At 39.5% G+C, this 21306-nt stretch overlaps 2 protein-coding genes across 2 annotated transcripts; both read left to right on the top strand.

Moving 5' to 3' along the window:
• Positions 1 to 747: 747 nt before the first annotated feature.
• LOC117247528 (FERM domain-containing protein 6-like) lies at positions 748 to 7372 on the top strand. The gene is made up of 13 exons (XM_078163517.1): positions 748 to 819; positions 1180 to 1270; positions 1425 to 1504; positions 1764 to 1822; positions 3000 to 3231; positions 3307 to 3462; positions 3939 to 4004; positions 5742 to 5810; positions 5901 to 6075; positions 6234 to 6391; positions 6584 to 6695; positions 6790 to 6812; positions 6901 to 7372. The coding sequence occupies exons 1-13, from the start codon at positions 748 to 750 to the stop codon at positions 6940 to 6942; spliced, it is 1335 nt and encodes a 444-aa protein (XP_078019643.1). The 3' UTR covers positions 6943 to 7372.
• Positions 7373 to 8587: 1215 nt separating this feature from the next.
• On the top strand, positions 8588 to 20711 carry ghdc (GH3 domain containing). Its single transcript, XM_033610486.2, has 11 exons — positions 8588 to 8808; positions 9002 to 9292; positions 11365 to 11561; positions 11645 to 11839; positions 13585 to 13704; positions 14116 to 14413; positions 17832 to 18021; positions 18442 to 18513; positions 18638 to 18771; positions 20070 to 20158; positions 20253 to 20711. The coding sequence occupies exons 1-11, from the start codon at positions 8724 to 8726 to the stop codon at positions 20472 to 20474; spliced, it is 1893 nt and encodes a 630-aa protein (XP_033466377.1). The 5' UTR covers positions 8588 to 8723; the 3' UTR covers positions 20475 to 20711.
• The last annotated feature ends 595 nt before the right edge of the window (positions 20712 to 21306 follow it).

The following is a 21306-nucleotide window of genomic DNA, read 5'->3' as shown; positions in this document are numbered from 1 at the left end:
ACAGTGACTGAGAGGAAGAATATACTGTAGATCAGGGAGACACGGCGGTGGTGTTAGCATCAGATGAGAGATCACTGTGCGACCTGCAGCTTCAGCGTCACGTGAGGAAAGCTGCTGCCTCAGTGGCTTGGAACAGTCACACACGATGACATATTTCCACCCATGTAGTTGAATGTGGATTAAAACGCAATTTCATTTACACCTGTGTTCATAGTGGTCATGATAGTGTGGCCAATCCATCCTCAATACATTTTGGGTGCATTTATACGAGTTGACGAAATAATGAAGTCGTGATTGTGAGATACTGGCTTAAAAAATAATAATTGCAAGTGCAGCTACTTAGTAACTGATTTTAAATCAGTTACTTTTAACATACCTAACAGATAATCATCGTTTGTCCACTATTTCTCTTACTAATGTCCAAATCTTAAAAGTTTTAAAGCAGCATCCAGCATGCTGCCAACAACGCCTCAGCTTTTACTTCACACATTCCTGTTTTCATTTTGTAACCATCGTGAGTAAATATCATACAGAAATTAATAAATCCCAAAGAGAAGAACACATCTCTGTAGTAAGAACCTGTGAAAAAGTCTTGTGCAATGTGAGGCTTTGATGCTTTTCTCTGTTTCATATCAACAAGAGTGTGAAGTCATTATGTGGCAGGTTAGGGAGGCTTGTTTGGTTGGCCCATGGGAGGACAGGAGGAGAATATATGGAGGTCTGAGAGCAGCTGAAGCTTCTGTGACCATGAGGACGACACAGAAGCGTCAAGTTTGTGTCCTTCTACCAACCAAGCAGCACTTGGACTGCACTGTTATGGTGAGTGGCCTCTATGTCCTGTTTGAGTCGTATTTATGTGGTTTTTAAGTCTTTTATTTTAATGCATTACTTGGAACTGAAGAAATTAACTCCAGATTTCATTTGACATTAACAGCTGTCATTGATGTGCCAGTGTTACACACATGATCAGTATGATATATATTGGATATATTGAGGGTAATTCAACTGGAAAAGCTTCTGAAACTACAATTTTGAAATACAACTAAACTCTGTATGAGGTCTGACAGGTTGCCTGATACCCAATAATTAACTAAATGCACTTACTGCAAATCCTTAATCCTGTATGAATGAGCCCAAAGCTCACGTGTACTCTTATTTTATTATTCTTATGTGTGTTAGGTGAGATCCAGAGGCCACGAGGTGTTGGACAGTGTGTTGAAGCAGCTCGGCGTCAGTGAGCTCCAAGTCTTGGGTCTGGCTGTCCTCAGAGGTCAGTTGCTGTCTGTGCGGGAGTCAAGAGAAAATGTTTTGACTTCATTTACTGAGAGATGCTGTAGTTTAGGGAGGCTGTGGGTAAATGAACGTACAGCAGCCCTGATCCTGTTTTCTCAGTGAATATTCACTGTGTGTATTTCTGTCCGCAGATAATGAATACCTCTTTCTTGATTTGGAGCAAAAGCTGAGCAAGTACTTTGGTAAAACTTGGAGCAGAGGATCCTTAATGGTGAGATTAAACCTTTTCCCTTAAGATTTACAGACAGTACTGCGTGTAGTGCTGCCCCAGTAAATTGCTGAACTTACAAACCATTATAATTGCTTTAAATCCAAAGAGATGTTCTGTACAAACTACTCTTTGTTCCATTAATGTTCAGGGAAATATGATGTCTGTTTGTTCCTTTAAATATTAACCAGACTGTCAAAGTGAGCAACATTTCTTTTTGACTCTGTTGAAATATTTATTCTACCTTTACATATATTCCCAGGTGCCATTCATCCTGTTTCTGAGAGTGCAGTATTATGTAGAGAGTGGGCGGCTGATATTGTAAGTTAACGTCATCTATGTATGGAAACTAATTTCTACCAATGTGATGAAAAACAAAGATCCTGTAAGTCATAATGAAACATTTCCTCAAAATAAGGACTTCGTATCTCAAAGTAATTAATAACTCTTTTTTTTCTCAGAATAATGGGTTTGTATGTTAATATAATATCTCGAAATAAGGCTTTACTTATCTCAAATTAATGACTTAATATCTTAAAATAATGACTTAGAATCAGGAAATAATGAGAGACCTCAAAATAATGACTTAGTGTCTCAAAAATAATGAGAAACCTTCTCAAAATGAGTTTGTATCTTAAAATAATGACTTAATATCTCGAAATGACTGAATATCTCAAAATAATGAGAAACTTTCTTAAAATAATGACTTAATAAATTAACATAATGAATTTGAATCAGAAAATAATGAGACTTTCTCAAAATGAGTTTGTATCTCAAAATAATAAGATTTTTTTTCTCAGAATAATGAGCTAGTATGACAAAATAATAAGTTTATATCATAATATAACGATTTAATATCTTGAAATGACAAAAAAATCTCAAAATAATGACTTGCTTATCTTAAATTAATGAGTTAGCATCTCAAAATAATGAGAAATTTTCTTAAAATAATGTCTTAGAATCAGGAAATAACAAGAGACCTCAAAATACTGACTTAGTTTCTCAAAATAATTAATGACTTTCTCAAAACAATGACTAAACATATTTAGATAATGACTTAATATCAGAAAATAATGATAAACTTCCTTTAAAATAACAAGTTTGTATCTTAATACAATGACTTCTCGAATCTCAAAATAATGACTTACTTATCTCATATTAAAGAGTTAGTATCTCAACGTGATGAATAAACCTCTCAAAATAATGACGTAATATCTTAAAATAATGACTTAGAATCAGAAAATAATGAGAAACTTTCTCAAAATGAGTTTGTATCTTGATATAATGACTTAATATCTCAAAAATAAAGACTTACTTATTTCAAATTGATGAGTTAGTTATCTCAAAATAATGACTTAGTGTCTCAGATTATTTCAGAAACAAAACAGAGTTATTATTATTTGAGAAAGTTTCTCATTTAAGACAGAAATTTGAGACTTCTTAAATATTTTCTATGGACACAGATCCTCTGTGATTTTCTGTCCTCTGGTTGTTTCAGCAGCAGCAGAGTGCAGCAGCTCTACTACGCTGAGCTGAGGCAGACGGTGCTGCGCTCACAGAGCCGCCATCAGGAAGCTTTGTTCTTCCAGCTGGCAGCTTCTGCTCTACAGGCTGAAGTCGGAGATCTGCAGCCAAGAGCAGAGGGGCATGATGAAGAGGAGGGAGAAGAGAGAGGACAGAGGAGAAAACACAGACATTACTTTCTCCCCGAGGATTACTTCCCCTCTTGGGTAGTGTGACCATTTGGAGCTGATCTTAACCTTACATTTATATGTGTGTGTTTATAACATGAGTTATGTCCTCAGCTGATAAAGCGTCGTGGGCGAGACTTCATGCTCCAGCACTGCCCGGTGTTACACACTGAGCTGAGAGGTGTGACGCGCAGTCAGGCTGTCCTACAGTTTATAAGAGAGGCCGTCAGCCTGCAGGATGGACCAGTCACCTTCTACAGGATGAGACAGGTCGGACTGCACAGACATAACCAAAGATAACCATCAGAATACTGTAACCATGGGGGTAGATTTCAGAGGGAGACACAGGGGACACCTCAATATTTAAAACGTGTGCATTTAAGCCTCATCCCCATAAAAACATGAAAGGCACAGAGGACGTTTTCTTGAAAAAATTAAATATATTTACACCATAAATCAATGCAGAAAATGTACAAATTGGTGCACAAATATTCACTATGATGCAAGAAATCAAGTGTTTGACAGGTACGTGGTGGAAGACCCCCTAACTCCCGTTTCATGTATCCCCTCATATCGAAATGAAACCTACATCCTTTACTGTCACTGTCATGGTGTGCACAGTCAGAAAATCTGAAAGTTGTGAGGCTGTTTAGAATATTAAACTGAGGAAGCATAACAACATCTGCTACCTGAGCTCATGTTTTATATTTCAAACTCTCCTTCTTCGTCTGTTATTTTATGAGCAGGAGAAAAGAGAGGTGAGAAGTTCAATCCTTCTGGGTGTGACGCTGAGAGGAGTCCATGTCTATCAGGTGGGTCCTCCACAGTGACAGATACATACAGTTTGGGAATTTATTTTTGCATATATACATTCATTCTTGAGAGATTTGGCCTTGAATGAATGAATGACTTGATTTTGAGAAAAAAACAAAACAAACCAAAGCAAACAAAACAAGGAGTAGGAAGAAGTGTATGCGTATATAATTGTACCCCCTTCTGAGTATTCATGTCTCATTTTAAAAGGAAATTGTTAACAACTATCCCAAACTTATCTACAACCATTAATATAGATAAATAAACAATGGTCTTAGATATTAACATATACAAAGCCCATCTCAATCAACCCATCAGCATCACCCCTCTTTGCCTGCATACCTCCTAAATAATCTGTCTGTACATCTTTTTAAAGTGCTCTATAGTTGTGCTTCCCTTTAACTCCTCATCTAACCTGTTACATAAATCCACCCCACACACTCAAATACACAGACTTATCGAGGTTGTATGAAGACAATGGTTTATTTAGACCTATTTCCTCTTGAATAATATCCCCCCTCCGTCACAAAACAATTTTTGAATATTGCTCAGAAGAAGATTATTTAACCAAGTCCCTGAATTCCAATGCATGTGACTTTAAAAACAATGTGTTTGTGTGCTCCCTATATCCAACATTATGTGTAATATACATAAATTCCCCAGACCTCCACACAGCAATTAAGATGCAGTAGATTATATAGTGATTTATGGTCCAGTATGTGTCTTGATTTTCCTGCTCCTTGCCAGCTTTGATTTAAAGTAACTTATTTGGGGTTTCCAGCTGATTTCATGATCAAGTATCACTCCCAGAAATCGATTTTCATACACTTTTTCTACATCAACTTAGGTATTACTTACTTACGTATCAATTTTTCCGATTTTCCAAATGACATCATTTTGGTCTTTTTCAAACCATCTTTTTAGTTTATTCATTTCTGTTGTGATCTCCATCAAAAGCAGCTGTACATACTCTCTGGAGCGTGAAATAGTGGTGTCATCCGCAAATAATACAAATTTTAATGTTTTTGAAACTCTACATAAGTCGTTATAATAGAAACAATTTAGGTCCCAATACTGACCCCTGGGGTACACCACAAGTAATGTTACGACATGATGATTTCTATTATTTCATTTTCATCTACAATCAGTTTACTCCTTTGCATGTATCAGAGGTCCAGTGTGTAAGATTTAGAAGGATATATTCGCAGAAATGGAATATAATAGAGGTTACTTCGTATGTTTTCTTTAGTGTAGTGGCTCTAGACAGCGCTATTTGCATTTTCGCATCTGCTACCATAGTTCGCAGCCTCTCCATAACATTTCAGCTTCAGAAAAACACCAGTTTAAATCACCTGGTCTGGGGGCGTCGGTGGCTTAGTGGTGGAGCAGCCGCCCCATGTACAAGGCTGTTGCCGCAGCGGCCCGGGTTTGACTCCAGCCTGTGGCTTTTGCTGCATGTCACTCCCTCTCTCTCTCCCCCTTTCACACTTGTCTGTCCTATCCATTAAAGGCTAAAAATGCCCAGAAAAATAACTTTAAATCACCTGGTCTGTTTGTTTTGGAGAGGAAGCGACCTCTGCAGACAATTAGGCTCCTACAAACCTCCTACACAAAGAACACTGAAAGTATTTTAAGACGTTTCAGCTGGTTGTAATCTGCAATCCTCACCACTAGATGGTACTATATCCCCTTAAATCTGACACATTAACCTATAAACAATGAAAACTTTTCTTAAGGAGGTGGAGGGGAAGCAGTGCCTGTTGTATGATTTTTCCTGGAGCGACATCGAGCGCCTCACCTTCCAGGTTGGTTCCAAAGACCACACACACCTAAGCATACATATATTCACATACGGTATTGGACTGTAAAGCACTGTATGTCTCTTTCTTCTCCAGGGCAGCAGGTTTGAAATCACCGCAGTGGGCTCTCTGTGCCTCTCTAAGCTGGTGTACTACACTCCGTCAGCCTTCCACGCCAAACACGTCCTGAGGCACCTCACTGACAGTCACCGGCTCCACATCAGCACCAGAGTTGCAGTCAGCTACATCCAACAGCTGGAGGACATGCAGGGTCAGACATCTGAAAAGAAATCCATTGTTTAATAATTTCACTTCAAAGTCATTACAACTGAGCCAAAGCATTTTGAAAACAGTATCATAAAAGACTAATATTATGGGATGTTTAAACCAGTTTCGTATGTAAAAACAGTCCTGATTGTCTCTCTTCAGCCAGTCACTCCTACAGAGAGGCCTACATCTGTGACACAACACGCCTAGCACACAGACTCTGGAGCAACAGCCTCACGTCCTCCATGTCTGACTGCAGTGTTGCAGTCGAAACAGCAGCAGCCTGGTCCAAAGAGGAGGAGGAGGAGGAGGAAGAGGAGGTCACAGGTCAGCTGAAAGGAACAAACATGTCCCAAGATGTTGCAGCTCTCCGTCAGCTGTCATTCTGTGCCTCCCATCTTTGATTTGATTAGACTGTTTGCCAGAAAAAAAACCTTAAAGTTGTCTTGCATCCCAGGACGTCAAGACAACACACTGAGCATCTCTGTGTTTATGTCACAGCAGAGTTTGAGCTTTGTGTGGACGAACCCGAAGAGTTATTTGTCGACGACCCAGCCGAGGTGTCGCGGCTGTCTGAGCTGTCTGTCGATGGACCTTTGATGTTACCCTCCTCTTACTGGGCAGGTTAGTCCAAAATAAAAGAGTACAAAATCATATCTAGAATGAGCTTCATCGTGTGTTTATCACTTTATAATTATCTGTGCTCTTTCGCTATCAGCTGTCGCCATGGAAATGAAACAGGTGAGCGAAGTGCAGATCTCTCTGATTGAACATTTCCAGTGTGGCCCTGACTTCAAAGGTGTCAGTGTGGTCTGTGATGTTTGTGCAGGTTCTGAGGAGGAGGGCTGATGAAGAGGTTTCTGTGGACTGATGTACAGCCAGAGGCGAGAGGGAGTCATCACAGGCTCAGGACATGAACCATAATGTTACAGCTTTCATACATCATAGACATGATAGATCATGTCCCTAAATTATGCTTATAATTACTGAACATCCAGTGCATCATGAGGTCAAACGTGCCTTTAACACAGTGTGTGTTACTAATAATAACATAATGATTATTTCAGCAGAGAAAATAATGAGCAATAAATGAATAAAATCTGGTAAGCAGTTTCTTTCTCTTTAGTTTATCCTGCACATTATTAGTTTAACTTTATCCTCATTAAGATGGACATTTGTTTAATCTGAAGTTCTAATTTTGTGTTTTCTTTCAGATTCAACCCATGTGTGTTTGCTCCCCTCTTTTTGTGTAACTACAAGTTTTTCAATTTGAAAATAAATTAAAGATTTTAAGGTGTTAATACTTATCTGCCTCTTTGATGTGTCTCTTATGTTTGCGTGTTGTTTAAAAACGAATTCAAAGACAGGAAAAAAATTGGCATTTATGACAAAATTTAACCTACTTATATGGAATTTGCCAAACAATGTAGAAAAGATTTATTATTTATTATAATTGATTACTTTTACCCTCAAAATTTTGGGGGTGTAAACTAAATGTGCTCTGAAAACAAAGGATCAATACAAAAAACAATGAATCTGGTGAAACCACAACTTGTGCAATATACAGTTACAGACCAAATATTTTCTGTTATTTATTTAATTTTTATTAAGCCTATTATTGCACCAGATCAACAAACAGACATTAATCAGTGGCTAGAAAGGTGCATTATTATGCACAAAAACATTATTGTAAATAACATATGTAAATAAGCAATAAAAAAATATATAGTACAATGTGTGCAATATTTACAGTTCCAGACCAAATATTTTCCTTATTTATTTATTAAGTTTTAGTAAGCCTATTATTGAACCTGATCAAGAAACATACAGACATTAATCAGCAGCTAGAAAGATGATTATTGTGCATAAAAACACCATTGAAAATTATATATGTAAAAGAGCAAATAGTTATCACAACTTGCACAATAAATACAGCTCCAGACAAAATATTTTCTGTTTGTTTATTTATTTATCTAGTTAGTTTAGTTTAGTTATTTAAGAAGGGGCACTGCAAACTAATAAATGTAAATTTAAAAAAAAAAAAAAATCATTTATTTATATTAAGCCTAATATTGAACCTGATCAACAAACATACAGTCATAAATAAGCGGCTATAGACAGGTGCATTACTGTGCATAAACACACTATTGTAAATTACATAATAGATGTAAATAAGCAATGAAAATAAAATATATTTAAAGCGTGAAAGTCCACTCTTAACATGGAAACAACAGTGTGGCCGTTTTCTCTCTTCCTTTTTTAATTTTTTTATTATTATTTATTATTATTTTTAAGAGTTTGAATATAGCTAAATATTTTTTAAAATTTTTTAATTTTGTTATTCTATTTTTTACATTTAATTTTATGTGTTTATGATTTGCCAAAAATTATAAAAAAGCTAAATCTGAGTCATCTTTCCTTTTATAAAAAAAAATTATGTTTGTGTGCTGATCATCAAACATCAGTCATACGTCATCCTGATGTCAGCCAATCAGCGCTTCAGGCTGCGACCCAAACACGGAAGCAGCTCAAACGCCTGCGAAAGCAAAAGTTCAGTCCTCTCTGATGTTGTCGCATAAATGCGGTTAAAACGTTATTATATATGCAAGCGGTTAAAAACACAGCACCGTTAGGTCACAGTGTTTTCTGAGGATGGCTTTCAGTTTGTTTCGCGTTGCCGTGCCGCTTTGTTTGGCGGTTTTATCAGTTGCCGTCGCCATCATTTGGCAAAATCAGGGTAAGTGTCCTCAGTGTGATGAAGGTGGGTGTGTGAAATGAAGAGAAGGGGTGCTGTAAGTGTAGTCTGATGGAGCAGCTGTGTGCAGTTGGCAGTAGCTGAGCCAGCTAACGGTGTAATGTTGGCTAACAGCGCCCCCACCTGGCTCATGGGCCTCTTATGTTCCTTGTGTAACACCGACTCCTCTCCACAGCGATGCCGCGTCCTCTGCCCGCCGCCCTCGGTGTGGTCTCTCTGGCCGGGATGGCGCTGCTCTGGAGGGACATGAGCTCCAAGATGAGAGGTGAGAAGCGGACCCTGAGCAGTCTGCTCAGTCAGTATCTGGCCGTGAAAGGTGTGGGCTGGCTGGGCAGGCGGCAGAGGAGGAAACTTGAAGCCGATACTCTGAATGTGAAGCAGGTCCAGGAGGAGACGCTGCTGAAGCGCCTGAGTAAAAACGCAAAAACATGTTATGGAAGACAGTACGACTTCAACTCCATTAAAGGTAAGGAAACAATAAGGTGGTATTAGTGAGAGGGGTTTGACGTGGTGTTCGTGAGTTTAAGCGTGAGTCAAACTCCTGCAGGACAACAAACTGCACGTGTTGTAATACCTCCTCTGTCCTCTGACTGCCTGTGATGTAATCTTATGTGTGTGTGTGTGTGTGTGTGTGTGTGTGTGTGTGTGTGTATAGATGGCCACAACCTATAGCAGGGATACTCAAGTTGCCTTGCCCTTTTGCAAAATCACAGGTGGCCAGGGGACAGTGGCAAAAGCCCTGCACAAGTCAGGTGTATGCAGGGGCTGTTTTAGGATTTTAGGACACTTGGGGCTCAGCCTGGACCTCTGTTTGGGGTCCGAGGGGGTCCTCCCCTTGATTAATCAAGCTCTATTTTGGTGCATTTTATGCACATTGGCACCTGATTTACATTAAAAGTGCAAAAAAAACCACATTGTAAATCATTTCATTGTGAATTTTGAAAATGGTTGGGGGGCCACCCAGCACCCTGTCACGGGTCAGATTTGGCCCACGGGCCGCTAGTTGAGAATCAGTGGCCTATAGGTTGCACAGTCAGTATGACAGCAGGGCCGTAACCAGGATTTAAACTTAAAATGTGAAAGCACAGCCTCACCCCTTTAGAACCTGAACATTATTGTATTTTCTTCCTCTTCACATTATCTATATTCATTTAACCCTTACATAACAGGCAAAAAGGTCGTTAAAGGGATAGTTCCGTTTTTTTGAAGTGGGGTTGTATAGCGTACCTAAATGTATACTGGATTTCTGACTCGCAAAGTCAGAGGAACCTCATCAACGCCAAATGCAAATTCTATGATGGCTCTCTCAATATGGGTATGATGTCATTCCCAGCTCTGACCTCTGACTTCCAAGGTAAATGAAACGTAGCATAATCTGTCGTCAGTGTATCACATACACAGTAGGTTTTGACACAGACAGATGGACCCCCAGTAGATTTTGACACAGACCGACGGACCCCCAGTAGATTTTGACACAGACGGACGGACCCACAGTAGGTTTCGACACAGACAGACGGACCCCCAGTAGGTTTCGACACAGACAGACGGACCCCCAGTAGGTTTCGACACAGACGGACGGACCCACAGTAGGTTTCGACACAGACAGACCCACAGTAGGTTTCAACACAGATGGACGGACCCCTAGTAGGTTTCGACACAGACGGACGGACCCCCAGTAGGTTTTGACACAGACAGACGGACCCACAGTAGGTTTCGACACAGACGGACGGACCCCCAGTAGGTTTCAACACAGACGGAAGGACCCACAGTAGGTTTCGACGCAGACGGACGGACCCACAGTAGGTTTCGACGCAGACGGACGGACCCCCAGTAGGTTTCGACACAGACGGACAGACCCCCAGTAGGTTTCGACACAGACGGACGGACCCCCAGTAGCTTTTGACACAGACGGATGGACCTCCAGTAGGTTTTGACACAGACACGGATACACATATGGATAGAAAAACAGTGGATAAGGGTAAAAAACACACTACAAAGACAGAGCTACATGAAAGGCTGCCACTTGCATTGGCGCCATCTTGTTAATTTATTAGAGGCATAAAGCGCAGGACAATCTGGAAAAGGGTACTGATAATAATTGATAATAATTAACCAATTATCAATGTAAATGGCGATTAATCTTCTGTCTGTCCAGATTTAAGTACCTCCGATAAATATAAAGTCCCTCTAAATTAATGTTCTTTGTTTGCTAAAAACAGTTAAATTTAAGACTAGTGACAACACTACTACCTTTAAAACATTCACCATGTGTATTTGATTCATAATTATAAAATAAGTGTAAACCTCTTAGATTGTTAAAGCTCCCAAATTTCCTGAGACAAAAACAAATCCATATCTCAGTGTCCTGAATGGTTGCTTTGGCTATGAATGACAGTATTACTGCAGAGAGGGATGAATCACTAAAATACTCTGAAGGGGGCTTTAGGGAACAGTTAGTGTAATTAAAAAATTAAATGACTTGTAAAAACAGATTTGACTGATGAACAGAAAACTTTAAAACTGGTTGTTATTTTTCAGACAGCGGCAGCTTCCGGGCGCGTCACCCCATCACCACATATGAGCACTATCGTGAGCTCATCAGTCGCATCGCGGCAGGAGAGGAAAAGGTGATCATTGCTGAGAAGCCGCTGATCCTGGCCATGACCTCTGGGACCTCAGGAACCAGCGCCATGCTGCTCAGCACCAAGGACACCAACACTGAGTTCTTCCTGCAGGTGAGGCTTCATGATGATGATGATGTTGATGATGATGTGTTGGCCCAGCTGCTGGCTCCACACAGTGTTACTGTTTCCACCAGGGAGTGACCGTGTGTTTGGATGCCATGGGAAGAGCATTTCCTGAGACCGACAGCCTCCAGCGCACCACTAAGTTCTTCTACTCGCCTACTTTTCGCCAGTCTGAGGCCGGGATTCCCATCGGACCAAACTCCTCCACACCAGCCTCCTCACGCCACATGCTCAACCTCTACACCACCCCAGCACCCGCCTTTGAGGTACACTTAAGAGTTTCACGTCTTAAATCTTGTTATTTCCGCCAAGGAGGTTATATTTTGTTTTTATTTTTCCCAGTGCAGTCTTTATTTAATTTCATTAAGAAATATTTCTACATTGAATTCTTTCTCTCATTTCACCTTGATATATTTAGTTGAATGTTAATCATTCATATTCAGTCCTTGATATAATGCCAAAATTATTCCTATGTAACTTTCCTGATATGCTTTAATTATGATTAAGATAACACAATTCACCTCCTTGGAAGAATCTGATTTGATTTCCCTTTTGTAGTAGTCCCTTAATTGAAAGTATCTATAAAATTCACGTGAAGGAGGTTATATCTTCAGTTCGTCTTTTTTTGTCAGCAGGATTACAGAAAGACTACTGGCCTGATTTCATAAAACTTGGTGAAAGGTTGAAGCATGTGTCAAGAAAGAACCCATTAAATTTTGAGTGGATCTATATTACAGGGTGGATACACAAATTATTTTTTAACATTTTGAGATAGGGCATTTGGTCTTGGTGGAGTTCTGTGCTCTTCCAGTGTCACTCTAGTTTTACTTTTTTTTGCTACATAAAGTGTAGATGGCATGAAATAAATAACTTTGATTAAAACTACTAACCATAAAACATATGGCTGTAATCTTTAAATTGACAAATGTGAAATTATAGATTTTTAACAGGACTAATCAATTGCTTAATGGTCTTACATTGAATTCTACGTTAAAATAAAATATACATTTTATTGCTAAATATAGAATTTGGGCAACGTTCTCCTTTTTTTGCAGTAAAACTTAACAAAACAAATTTAATGTAAAAACAAGTGAAAAAAACATAAAAAGCCATAGCAACGGTTGTCAAACACAAATAACAGTAAAAACCTTTAGTTATAACAGTGTTATTCATGCTCTTGAGTGTTAATTATATTGAATTCTATGTAAAACTAAACTAAAATAAAATACACATTTTATTGCTGATTGTTAAATTTGGGCAACTTTCTTATTTTTTTGCAGTAAAATTTTAAATTCAATGTAAAAACAAGTGTAAAAAATGGTCTTACATTGAATTCTACGTTAAAATAAAATACACATTTTATTGCTAAATATAGAATTTGTGCAACGTTCTCCTTTTTTTGCAGTAAAACTTAACAAAACAAATTTAATGTAAAAACAAGTGAAAAAAACATAAAAAGCCATAGCAACGGTTGCCAAACACAAATAACAGTAAAAACCTTTAGTTATAACAGTGTTATTCATGCTCTTGAGTGTTAATTGAATTGGATTCTATGTAAAAAATAAAATAAAATAAAATACACATTTTATTGCTGATTGTTAAATTTGGGCAACTATCTTATTTTTTTGCAGTAAAATTTTAAATTCAATGTAAAAACAAGTGTAAAAAAAAAGTTAAAAGTCACAGCAACAGTTGCCAAACACAAATGACAGTAAAAACCTTTAGTTAGTCTACAGATTATTTTGAAATTACAGATATTTATTGTAGTAATTCTGCATTTTTACTTTACAGCTGTTGTAGAATAAAAAAATCTCATTGTAAAACATCTCTAGAATATTAACAAATGTATAAATCTGCACTAAAAATGGAAATATAGCAGAAAAACCATAAAATAACCTATTGTATATGAAGACGTGTTATGTCTTTTGTATTTTTGATTTGAATTTCATGCAGAGTTTGTTTATTATTTTACATTTTAATGGATTGTACCGTTCTCTGTCCTTTCTGTCAGGTCCCTAGTGAGAAGGACACCCTCTACCTGCACCTGCTGTTTGCTCTCAAAGACCCCAGTGTGGGAACGCTGGAGTCCAACTTTGCGTCCACAGTTTTCTATGCTTTCAGTGCTTTACAGGTACAGCACGGCTCATGTCGTGATTTATTATACAAATAATGGTTGTGTGTCATGTAAATACACGCTCTGCATTTATTTTACTCCTTTAATGCATCATGCTCGTCTCTGTTTATGTCATTAGAGGAGCAGGAAAATCTGTCTTAATTCCAAGAAGTTGTCCGATATATTGAAGGGACAGAATTTCATCTAACAGTAGCACTGTATTTTTGATTTGATGGAAACGTTCTTTACTGCTGTATCCTCTCACGGACGCCTGGTTTGAGTCCCCCTGGAACATTTTCTCGTTAAGTGGGATGAAGTCTTGAGTCAGGTGTCAGGCTCCCAGCGACTGAAAGAAAAGCTCAGGTAATTTGTTAGATGGAGAAAGGATTAGAAAAGTAATTTCTTTCCAATCTCCTCTCCATCCCACAGGATCGCTGGCAGGAGCTCGTGGAGGACATTGAACAAGGGAAGGTCAGCAGCGCTCTGGCTCTGGAGCCCAAAGTGAGGTCCAGACTCGAGGCTCTGATTAAGCCGGACCCAGAGAGGGCCGCTCAGCTCCGGGCCCACTTCCAGGACGGCTTCCGTGGGATTGCCAAGCGTGTGTGGCCTCACCTTCACCTGGTGCTGGCAGTGGACTCAGGCTCCAATCAGATCTATGGGGAAATGTTGAGGGAGAACTACTGCCAGGGAGTGCCTTTCTATTCGCCTTTCTACGCTGCGACTGAAGGTAGGAACCTGACCACAGACACCTCTGTGGGAACATCTGCTCTCAAAGTTTTGGTGGGGAGTGGCCTGTTATGTTTCCAAGTAAGACACATATCTACGGTCAGTAGTGTAGTATAGAGTAGTGCAGGAATAAGTCCTTAAACGCAGAAATCAGTTAGCATTTTTGCGCTACAATTTTCTCACCTTAAAGTCAGTGGATTTTTATGAGATGCCTGTATTAAGGTTTCTGGTTAACACAAGCAAAAGACACCTTCATGTTTTGTTCCAAGAAATAAAATACATCAGTAAATATCCCACTTGTGAATTTTAAAGCTTTTATGTGTCTTTAAAAAAAGGCGGTTGCCAACAAGTGGCTACATGAGACTACAGAAAGTCATCACGCCAAATACAGCTCGACAGCCTCGTTCTGGTGGTGACAGCGAGGTCATGTTACCATGGTGTAGTTCCTTTTATGGGCTAACGTTAGCATTTTACTTCTGGCGACTGCATTTAGGCTGCACAACTCAAAAACTGATCATTGTGAAGATTATTGTGCTGAACAAACATGCAAGTATCAGAAATGTTTATTTGGCACAGAGCTTATTTTGTGCAACAAGCCAAAATCCAATGGAAAATTCCCATTGGATTTTTGACAAAGGAACCAGGGCAGCACTAACTTTTGGTTTGGCCTTCAAAAAAAAAACTGTTAACACTTTACTTTAAGGTATCTACATCAGGGTGACATGATACTGTCATAACTATGACATGACACTATCATGAACTTGTCATAAACATTATTTACATGTCATAAACGTTTATGACTGCTGTTATTAAGTGTCATTTGGTCTTTGTAATGACAAGTTGACACTGTTTGGGTTATCTTGATTAGGGTTGGTTCGGTACTCCGTCTTGGACCGGGTTTTTTTTTTTTTTTTTGAGACCAACCGGGCCGCATACTCGCCGCGGAGGTCCGCCTGGGAAGTGGATGTCCACAAGCCCTGTGCACGCAAAGCACGACCGTGCAGACTCTGCTCCGCACACCAGTGTCACACAAAAGACTGTTCGTCATGTATTTTTCACATCGCAGGGATTTTTCACAGACATTTTTACACGGAGTCCGCTCCACTTATAGTAAGCCCGAGTTTGTTTGGAGTTTGTTTAGTAGTGACAGGGAGTTGATAATGGCGGACAATTTAGTCTCGAGGAAATCAAAGAATGCACCACTATGGCAACACTTTGGCTTTGAGCCAGACGAAGGAGGCAACCCTTGTTTGCACTGATTGAGTAAGCTGCAAAATTTATTTGTAAGGAATAAAAGAAACAACTCATTACTGTCACTCTGTTGTCCTAAGATCATTTTTTATTTTAAATGAGTCAATTGCGCCCCCAAGTGGCGAAAAATCCGGTATTACCGACTTGATGGTTTTTTGTTTTTTTTTTTGGTTTTTTTTTTTTTTTTTTTTACAAAAACTGGACCTTTTTTTTTTTTTTCCCCTCATACCAACCCAACCCTAATCTTGATTATGACAACTTGACATTGATCAAAGTGACATTACCAGAAGTTGTCTTTGTCGTGACAAGTTGACATTAAATTTGTTTGGGATGTCCTGGGATGTCCTTATAATGACAAATTGACATAAAGACATCTTCTGGTAATGTCATCGTGGTTAATGTCAAGTTGTCATAATAAGGACATCCCAAACAAATGTAACGTCAACTTGTCATGACAAAGACAACTTCTGGTAATGTCACTTTGATTAATGTCAAGTTGTCATAATCAAGACAACCCAAACAATGTCAACTTGTCATTACAAAAACTGAATGACACTTAATAACAGCAATCATAAACGTTTATGACACATTCATAATGTTTATGGCAAGTTCATGATAGTGTCATGTCATAGTTATGACAGTATCATGTCACCCAGATGTAGATACCTTCAAATAAAGTGTTACCAAAAACTTCATCAAAGCAGCACTATATAGTTTTTGCATATCAGTGCGCTGCCCAGATGGAGGGCAGGCAACTGGAGGCAAACAATACCAACACAACAACAGAAACGCCTATGTTAAGTGTAAAAAGTTTCTTTTTTCCAGACAGTGAGTTTTTAAGGAGATGTAGTTAATCTATTTTAAGTAGACAAAATGAACCTAATTACACTAGAAACGCCTATGATTTGTGCTGGGTATGGCTGTTCCAATTAGGAATGGGTCACGATTTTCGAATTTCGAATTGTCATTTTATTTTTGAAAAATTGATTTTTTAATGCGACTATTACTGTTTGCCGTCTTATTTCCCCCCCTTTATTTGACATGCAATTCAGCTCCTAACCGCATGAGGACAGTCTAGGATTGCCGGTGTGAGATGGGCTACCAGCTAGTTTGATGCTCTTCTACAAACAGGAGAAACATGCAGAGACTACTACTCTGCGAGGAATGTCCGCAGTCATTCGGGCTTTCATAGTCAAGCGCACTTCCGCGTTGTAGTTTCCTGTAAAAATGTCCGTGTAAAATCCCCGCGATGTGAAAAATACATGCCGAGCAGTCACCGGTGTGCGCGCACAGGGCTTGCGGACGGACCTCTGCGGAGTCTGTTCCGCCCGAGTATGTTCAGGCCTTTAAAGATGAATGGATCTCTGTGTGCGATTATTTGAAAAATTGTCGAATAGTTGCCACGATTTTCGAATAGTGTTTTTGCATGTGTTACCCATCCCTAGTTCCAATTGAGCAGATAAGGTAAAAACAAGGCCAGTTTAAGTCCTAGGAATAGTAGAAGAAAAAAAAAATTACTGAGAAACAACGGCAAGATGTTGATCAAAAACCTTCGCCTTCAGTCTGGAGGAGCAGAGTCAACTAATGTCAAACATAAACGTTAAGGCTTCGTATTAAAAATGCCTCAAGTTGGATGCAGCTACAATGTGCTGTGACAACTTCTCTGGGTTTTTAGCCATGACAAAGATTTTTAATAGTGTTTTACCAGACCTCTGGGAATGGATGACATAAGTGGTAGAAGGTAGGCTAATACTTCAATGCTACCTAGTAACATCTAGCTGTGCATCCGGATACAGAGATGAAATATAAAAGACAGTTGCACATTCATTCTCCCGGCCAAAAACAAGATGGCAGTCGTTTCAGTCATGGACCAAACCACACACAAAATACCTCTAGACTCTTGTACGCTTTCATCTGCCCGCCGTGTAACATTAGTAACGTTAGGAGTATTGGAGGACGAGGTAATTTGTATTGACGATCGTGTCCACAGCGGTCAAGTCGCGGGAAAATCACATTTCCTCGTTTTGTATGGATCACATCCTACATGAGTTTCAATCTTCTGATGATGCCTGCTGCTTGCAGATTCATCCGAACCCTTTATGTAGTCACTTTCCTCTATTTCTAGTCACATTGCAAACAAGCTATTCACTCTAATGGTATGTATGCAGGTTTAATAGGGGTGAACCTTTGGCCCCAGGAGCCAAACAGACGCTATCTGCTGTGTCCTCGTTCGATGTTCTGCGAGTTCCTGCCGGAGAGCAGCCTGGAGGAGGAGACGCCTCAAACGGTGCTGATGGAGGAGGTGAAGGAGGGACAAAACTATGAGCTCGTTATCACAAACGCTTCAGGACTCTTCAGGTATGATGGCATATACAACAAAGATTGTTTTGCTCCTGCAGGATTTGCTGGTTGAATGTTTTCAGGGAGTAAATACCTGAAATACAGGCCAGTTTTAGGTCTATATTTTGTGGGTTCGATTAACTGCCCATTTGTAAAATTATAGGCTACAAAAGTGAGATATCATAGAAGAGTAATTGCTTTGTGTCGCTGGTGTTGTGATGTGGTTTCACTTGACTGCACTCTATTAGAATGGAATCTCAAGTCCAATGGTGCTTTGCAATACCAAGATCTGTGCTCAGACTCCTCGAAAGACAATCTGACGTGCAATTTAAAGATGCTCAGAACGGTACAATCTGCACAAGGTTTAATTCCAGGTATTTCACAAACATTATTGGGCTTGGACAGTTGCATGAATCACGCTGAATTTTGCTGTTACAGATATCGCATCGGAGACATTGTGAAAGTAGTTGGGTTCCACAACCAGTGTCCCATCGTTGAGTTTCAGTACAGGTACGTTTTGACACAGTGGTTCCATGCACGTTTGTTCACATATTGCATATCATGTAATGTCCTCTATGCCTGCCCATGTAGAGCTTTTGAAATGCACTCCTTGCTTCCCTGTGTCTTCTGTCAGACGGGGTCAGATGTTGAGCGTCCGAGGGGAGAAAGTGTCTGAGGCTTTGTTCCTCGCCGCTCTGAAGAAAGCTGTTGCTCAGTGGCCGGGAGCTCAGCTGGTCGACTACTGCTGCGCTGAGAGTGGTATCATGGGTAAGATGTCTGGCTTATACCATAGACTGTGTGAAAGAAATGGAGCCTTAAACCTGCATTCTCTCTAATGGCCAGCAGGGGGCGACTCCACTGGTGGTAAAAAGAAGTCTGGGAGAACATGACCCAACTCCTCACTTGATTTATCACCTCAGTAAACAATTTCCTTATGAGTTTATGAACTCAATCACTAGTTTCAAGTCCTCTTTAATACAAAATGATGTTTATTTTGTAAATTATCATCTTATTTAGAGTAAAATAGATGACATGGCTACCTTGTGATTGACGCCTCACAGGGACCTGTCAATCAGGACAGAGGAGTAGCAATCATAGACAGTATTAAAATGATGGAATAGCTACTGTGATGTCACCCACTGGTTTGTAAACACCCACTTTGAAGCCTCGAGTTTGGCGTTTTGGCCGTTGCCATCTTGGATTTTTGGAGCCAGAAGTGACCATATTTGGACATAAGGGTGGAGCTAACCTTAACACTAGCTGCTACCTTGGTAAGGACAGTGCTTTTACAACTAGGTTTGCAACGGTATGAGATTTTCAAGGTACGATAACCGTCTCTGGAAATATCGTGGTTTCACGGTTTTCTAGAGTTTAATTTATTATCAATCAGAATGACCCTTAAAGGAATTAAAACAGAAGGGTTATTTTTGGTTAAATTGAAGTTTAGTTAATATATTTGAAACTTGAAACCATTTTTCAATTGAAGTATGTGGAAAAAAGTCTCTCTTTTGATAACAACTAAAATAAAGTTGAGACTTTCTGTCCAGTTGCATTTTTTTTTCTTCAGTATCATAGATAAGCAGACAGTGCGATAACCGTCAATTTTGATATCACAGTATACCTTTACTGGGATCATGCTAATGCTAACTTTTCGCTAGCAAAAAACAGGCTTGAAACCATTAAAACAAATGTTACTTATTAGAAACACTGAACATCTGACTTCTTAGAGCAGTGATCCTTAACTTGGCCCGCGAGAAGGTGCTGGTTGGCTCACCGACCATTTTCTAATTCACAACGGAATTTTTTTTCTGTACTTTGAATGTAAGTAAGTAAGTAAGTGCCAGAGTGCTCAAAAAAGCACCAAAATAGAGCTTGTACCCTCCACAGCTCCACCCTCTCATTCAAATGTGGTCACGTCTGGCTCCAAATATCCAAGATAGCGATGTCAAAATGCCAAACTCAAGTCCATGGCTTATACCCCTCGGTCACAGCAAAATTTGGAAGTCTTTTCTGTGTGGTTAGTCAGGTTTGCATTACACTGAGTCTTACTTTACTTTGCCTTGCAGGAGACTCGATAGGCGGCTCTGATCCTCATTACCAGGTCTTCATAGAGCTGAAAGGTGTGAGAAACCTCACAGAGGAACAGCGATACAAGGTGAGACAACCCTAGCAACAGCATATTTTTTCTCTATCCTCAAATTGATCTTTATGTTCTTTCTCTGTGTGACATTTTCTCTCCTTCCTCCCAGCTGGACATTTGTCTCCAGCAGGACTCGGCTGTCTACAAGTCTTTTCGTATCAAAGGCAGCATCGGACCAATGAGGGTGCAGCTGGTGGCGGAGGGTGCGTTTGGAGAGCTCCGCAAGGACATGATGGCTTTCTCAAACACCTCACCCAACACCTTCAAAATGCACCGAGTGCTGCACAGGAAAGAGTATGCTGACTTCCTGTTGGGAAAAACCATCTCCTGAAATGTCTTGTTGTTGTGGAAACAAAGCTTGTGGACTGTGGTGAGCGCTGTCTGAGTGAATTGACTCCAGTTTTTTTTAACATTTGCTCATTAACGAGTTGATTTATTGTGTCTTTGGGAACTCATGAACACAAAAACACATCTTTTCATTTTTGACATTTAAAAATGTTAATTTGATTGATTAATTCCTTCAGCTGTATTTATAATTTTATTAAACTCTAAATATTGCTTAATGAAATGTTTTAAGCCTTGTCTGCCTTCCATGAAAACGGCTTCATAAATCTTTTTATCTTATCTTACCAATTTGTTGCCTTACCATTACTTGGGTGATATTCTACGGGAAAAAAAGGTTTACTTGCATATTAACAGCCATTTATGCAGCTGAAGAAAAGCAAAATATCCAGAAAATTCTCCTCACTAACAGTGCGTGAGCTTGTAAATGCTTGCATCGATGCACATTTTTAACAATATGATCCTTTCAATTGATACCATCTGGTGTTACTGAATGTTGTGGCAGCACCACATCCACATTGTCCCATAAGTGCAGTCACCTGTGAAGATTAAAGCAACATTTGGCAAGAGGTATACCTAAAAATAAATCGCTCCTGTATGCCTAAAACATGAGTGGGGCTGAGATGCAGCAGAGAGAAGCATCCTGCAGTAAACCTTCTGAATTATAAACTATAAGTTGTAATTGCACTATAAAATGGAGGATGTCATTTGCTGTAAGTGACAAATCAAAGTGACCTACACACATCATCAGCAGTTTGCGCTCCATTCAGCAAAATCTGGATACTAAAGCATAGATTGAAGGTAATGATGGCCTAACACCA

This window comes from Epinephelus lanceolatus, chromosome 21 (assembly GCF_041903045.1).
Source record: "Epinephelus lanceolatus isolate andai-2023 chromosome 21, ASM4190304v1, whole genome shotgun sequence".
Lineage (NCBI taxonomy): Eukaryota > Metazoa > Chordata > Actinopteri > Perciformes > Serranidae > Epinephelus > Epinephelus lanceolatus.
The sequence above is the reverse complement of the archived record's forward strand: the minus strand, read 5'-3'. Positions and strand labels throughout refer to the sequence as shown.

Excerpts from the sequence above, each read along its gene's own strand:
- LOC117247528 (XM_078163517.1), top strand. The coding sequence starts at position 748 with ATGAGGACGACACAGAAGCGTCAAGTTTGTGTCCTTCTACCAACCAAG. Across the intron at positions 6,392-6,583 it reads AGGAGGAGGAGGAAGAGGAG|CTTTGTGTGGACGAACCCGA; the intron begins GTCACAGGTCAG and ends GCAGAGTTTGAG. Across the intron at positions 6,813-6,900 it reads TCGCCATGGAAATGAAACAG|GTTCTGAGGAGGAGGGCTGA; the intron begins GTGAGCGAAGTG and ends ATGTTTGTGCAG.
- ghdc (XM_033610486.2), top strand. The coding sequence starts at position 8,724 with ATGGCTTTCAGTTTGTTTCGCGTTGCCGTGCCGCTTTGTTTGGCGGTT. Across the intron at positions 13,705-14,115 it reads ATGCTTTCAGTGCTTTACAG|GATCGCTGGCAGGAGCTCGT; the intron begins GTACAGCACGGC and ends TCCATCCCACAG. Across the intron at positions 18,022-18,441 it reads AACGCTTCAGGACTCTTCAG|ATATCGCATCGGAGACATTG; the intron begins GTATGATGGCAT and ends TTGCTGTTACAG.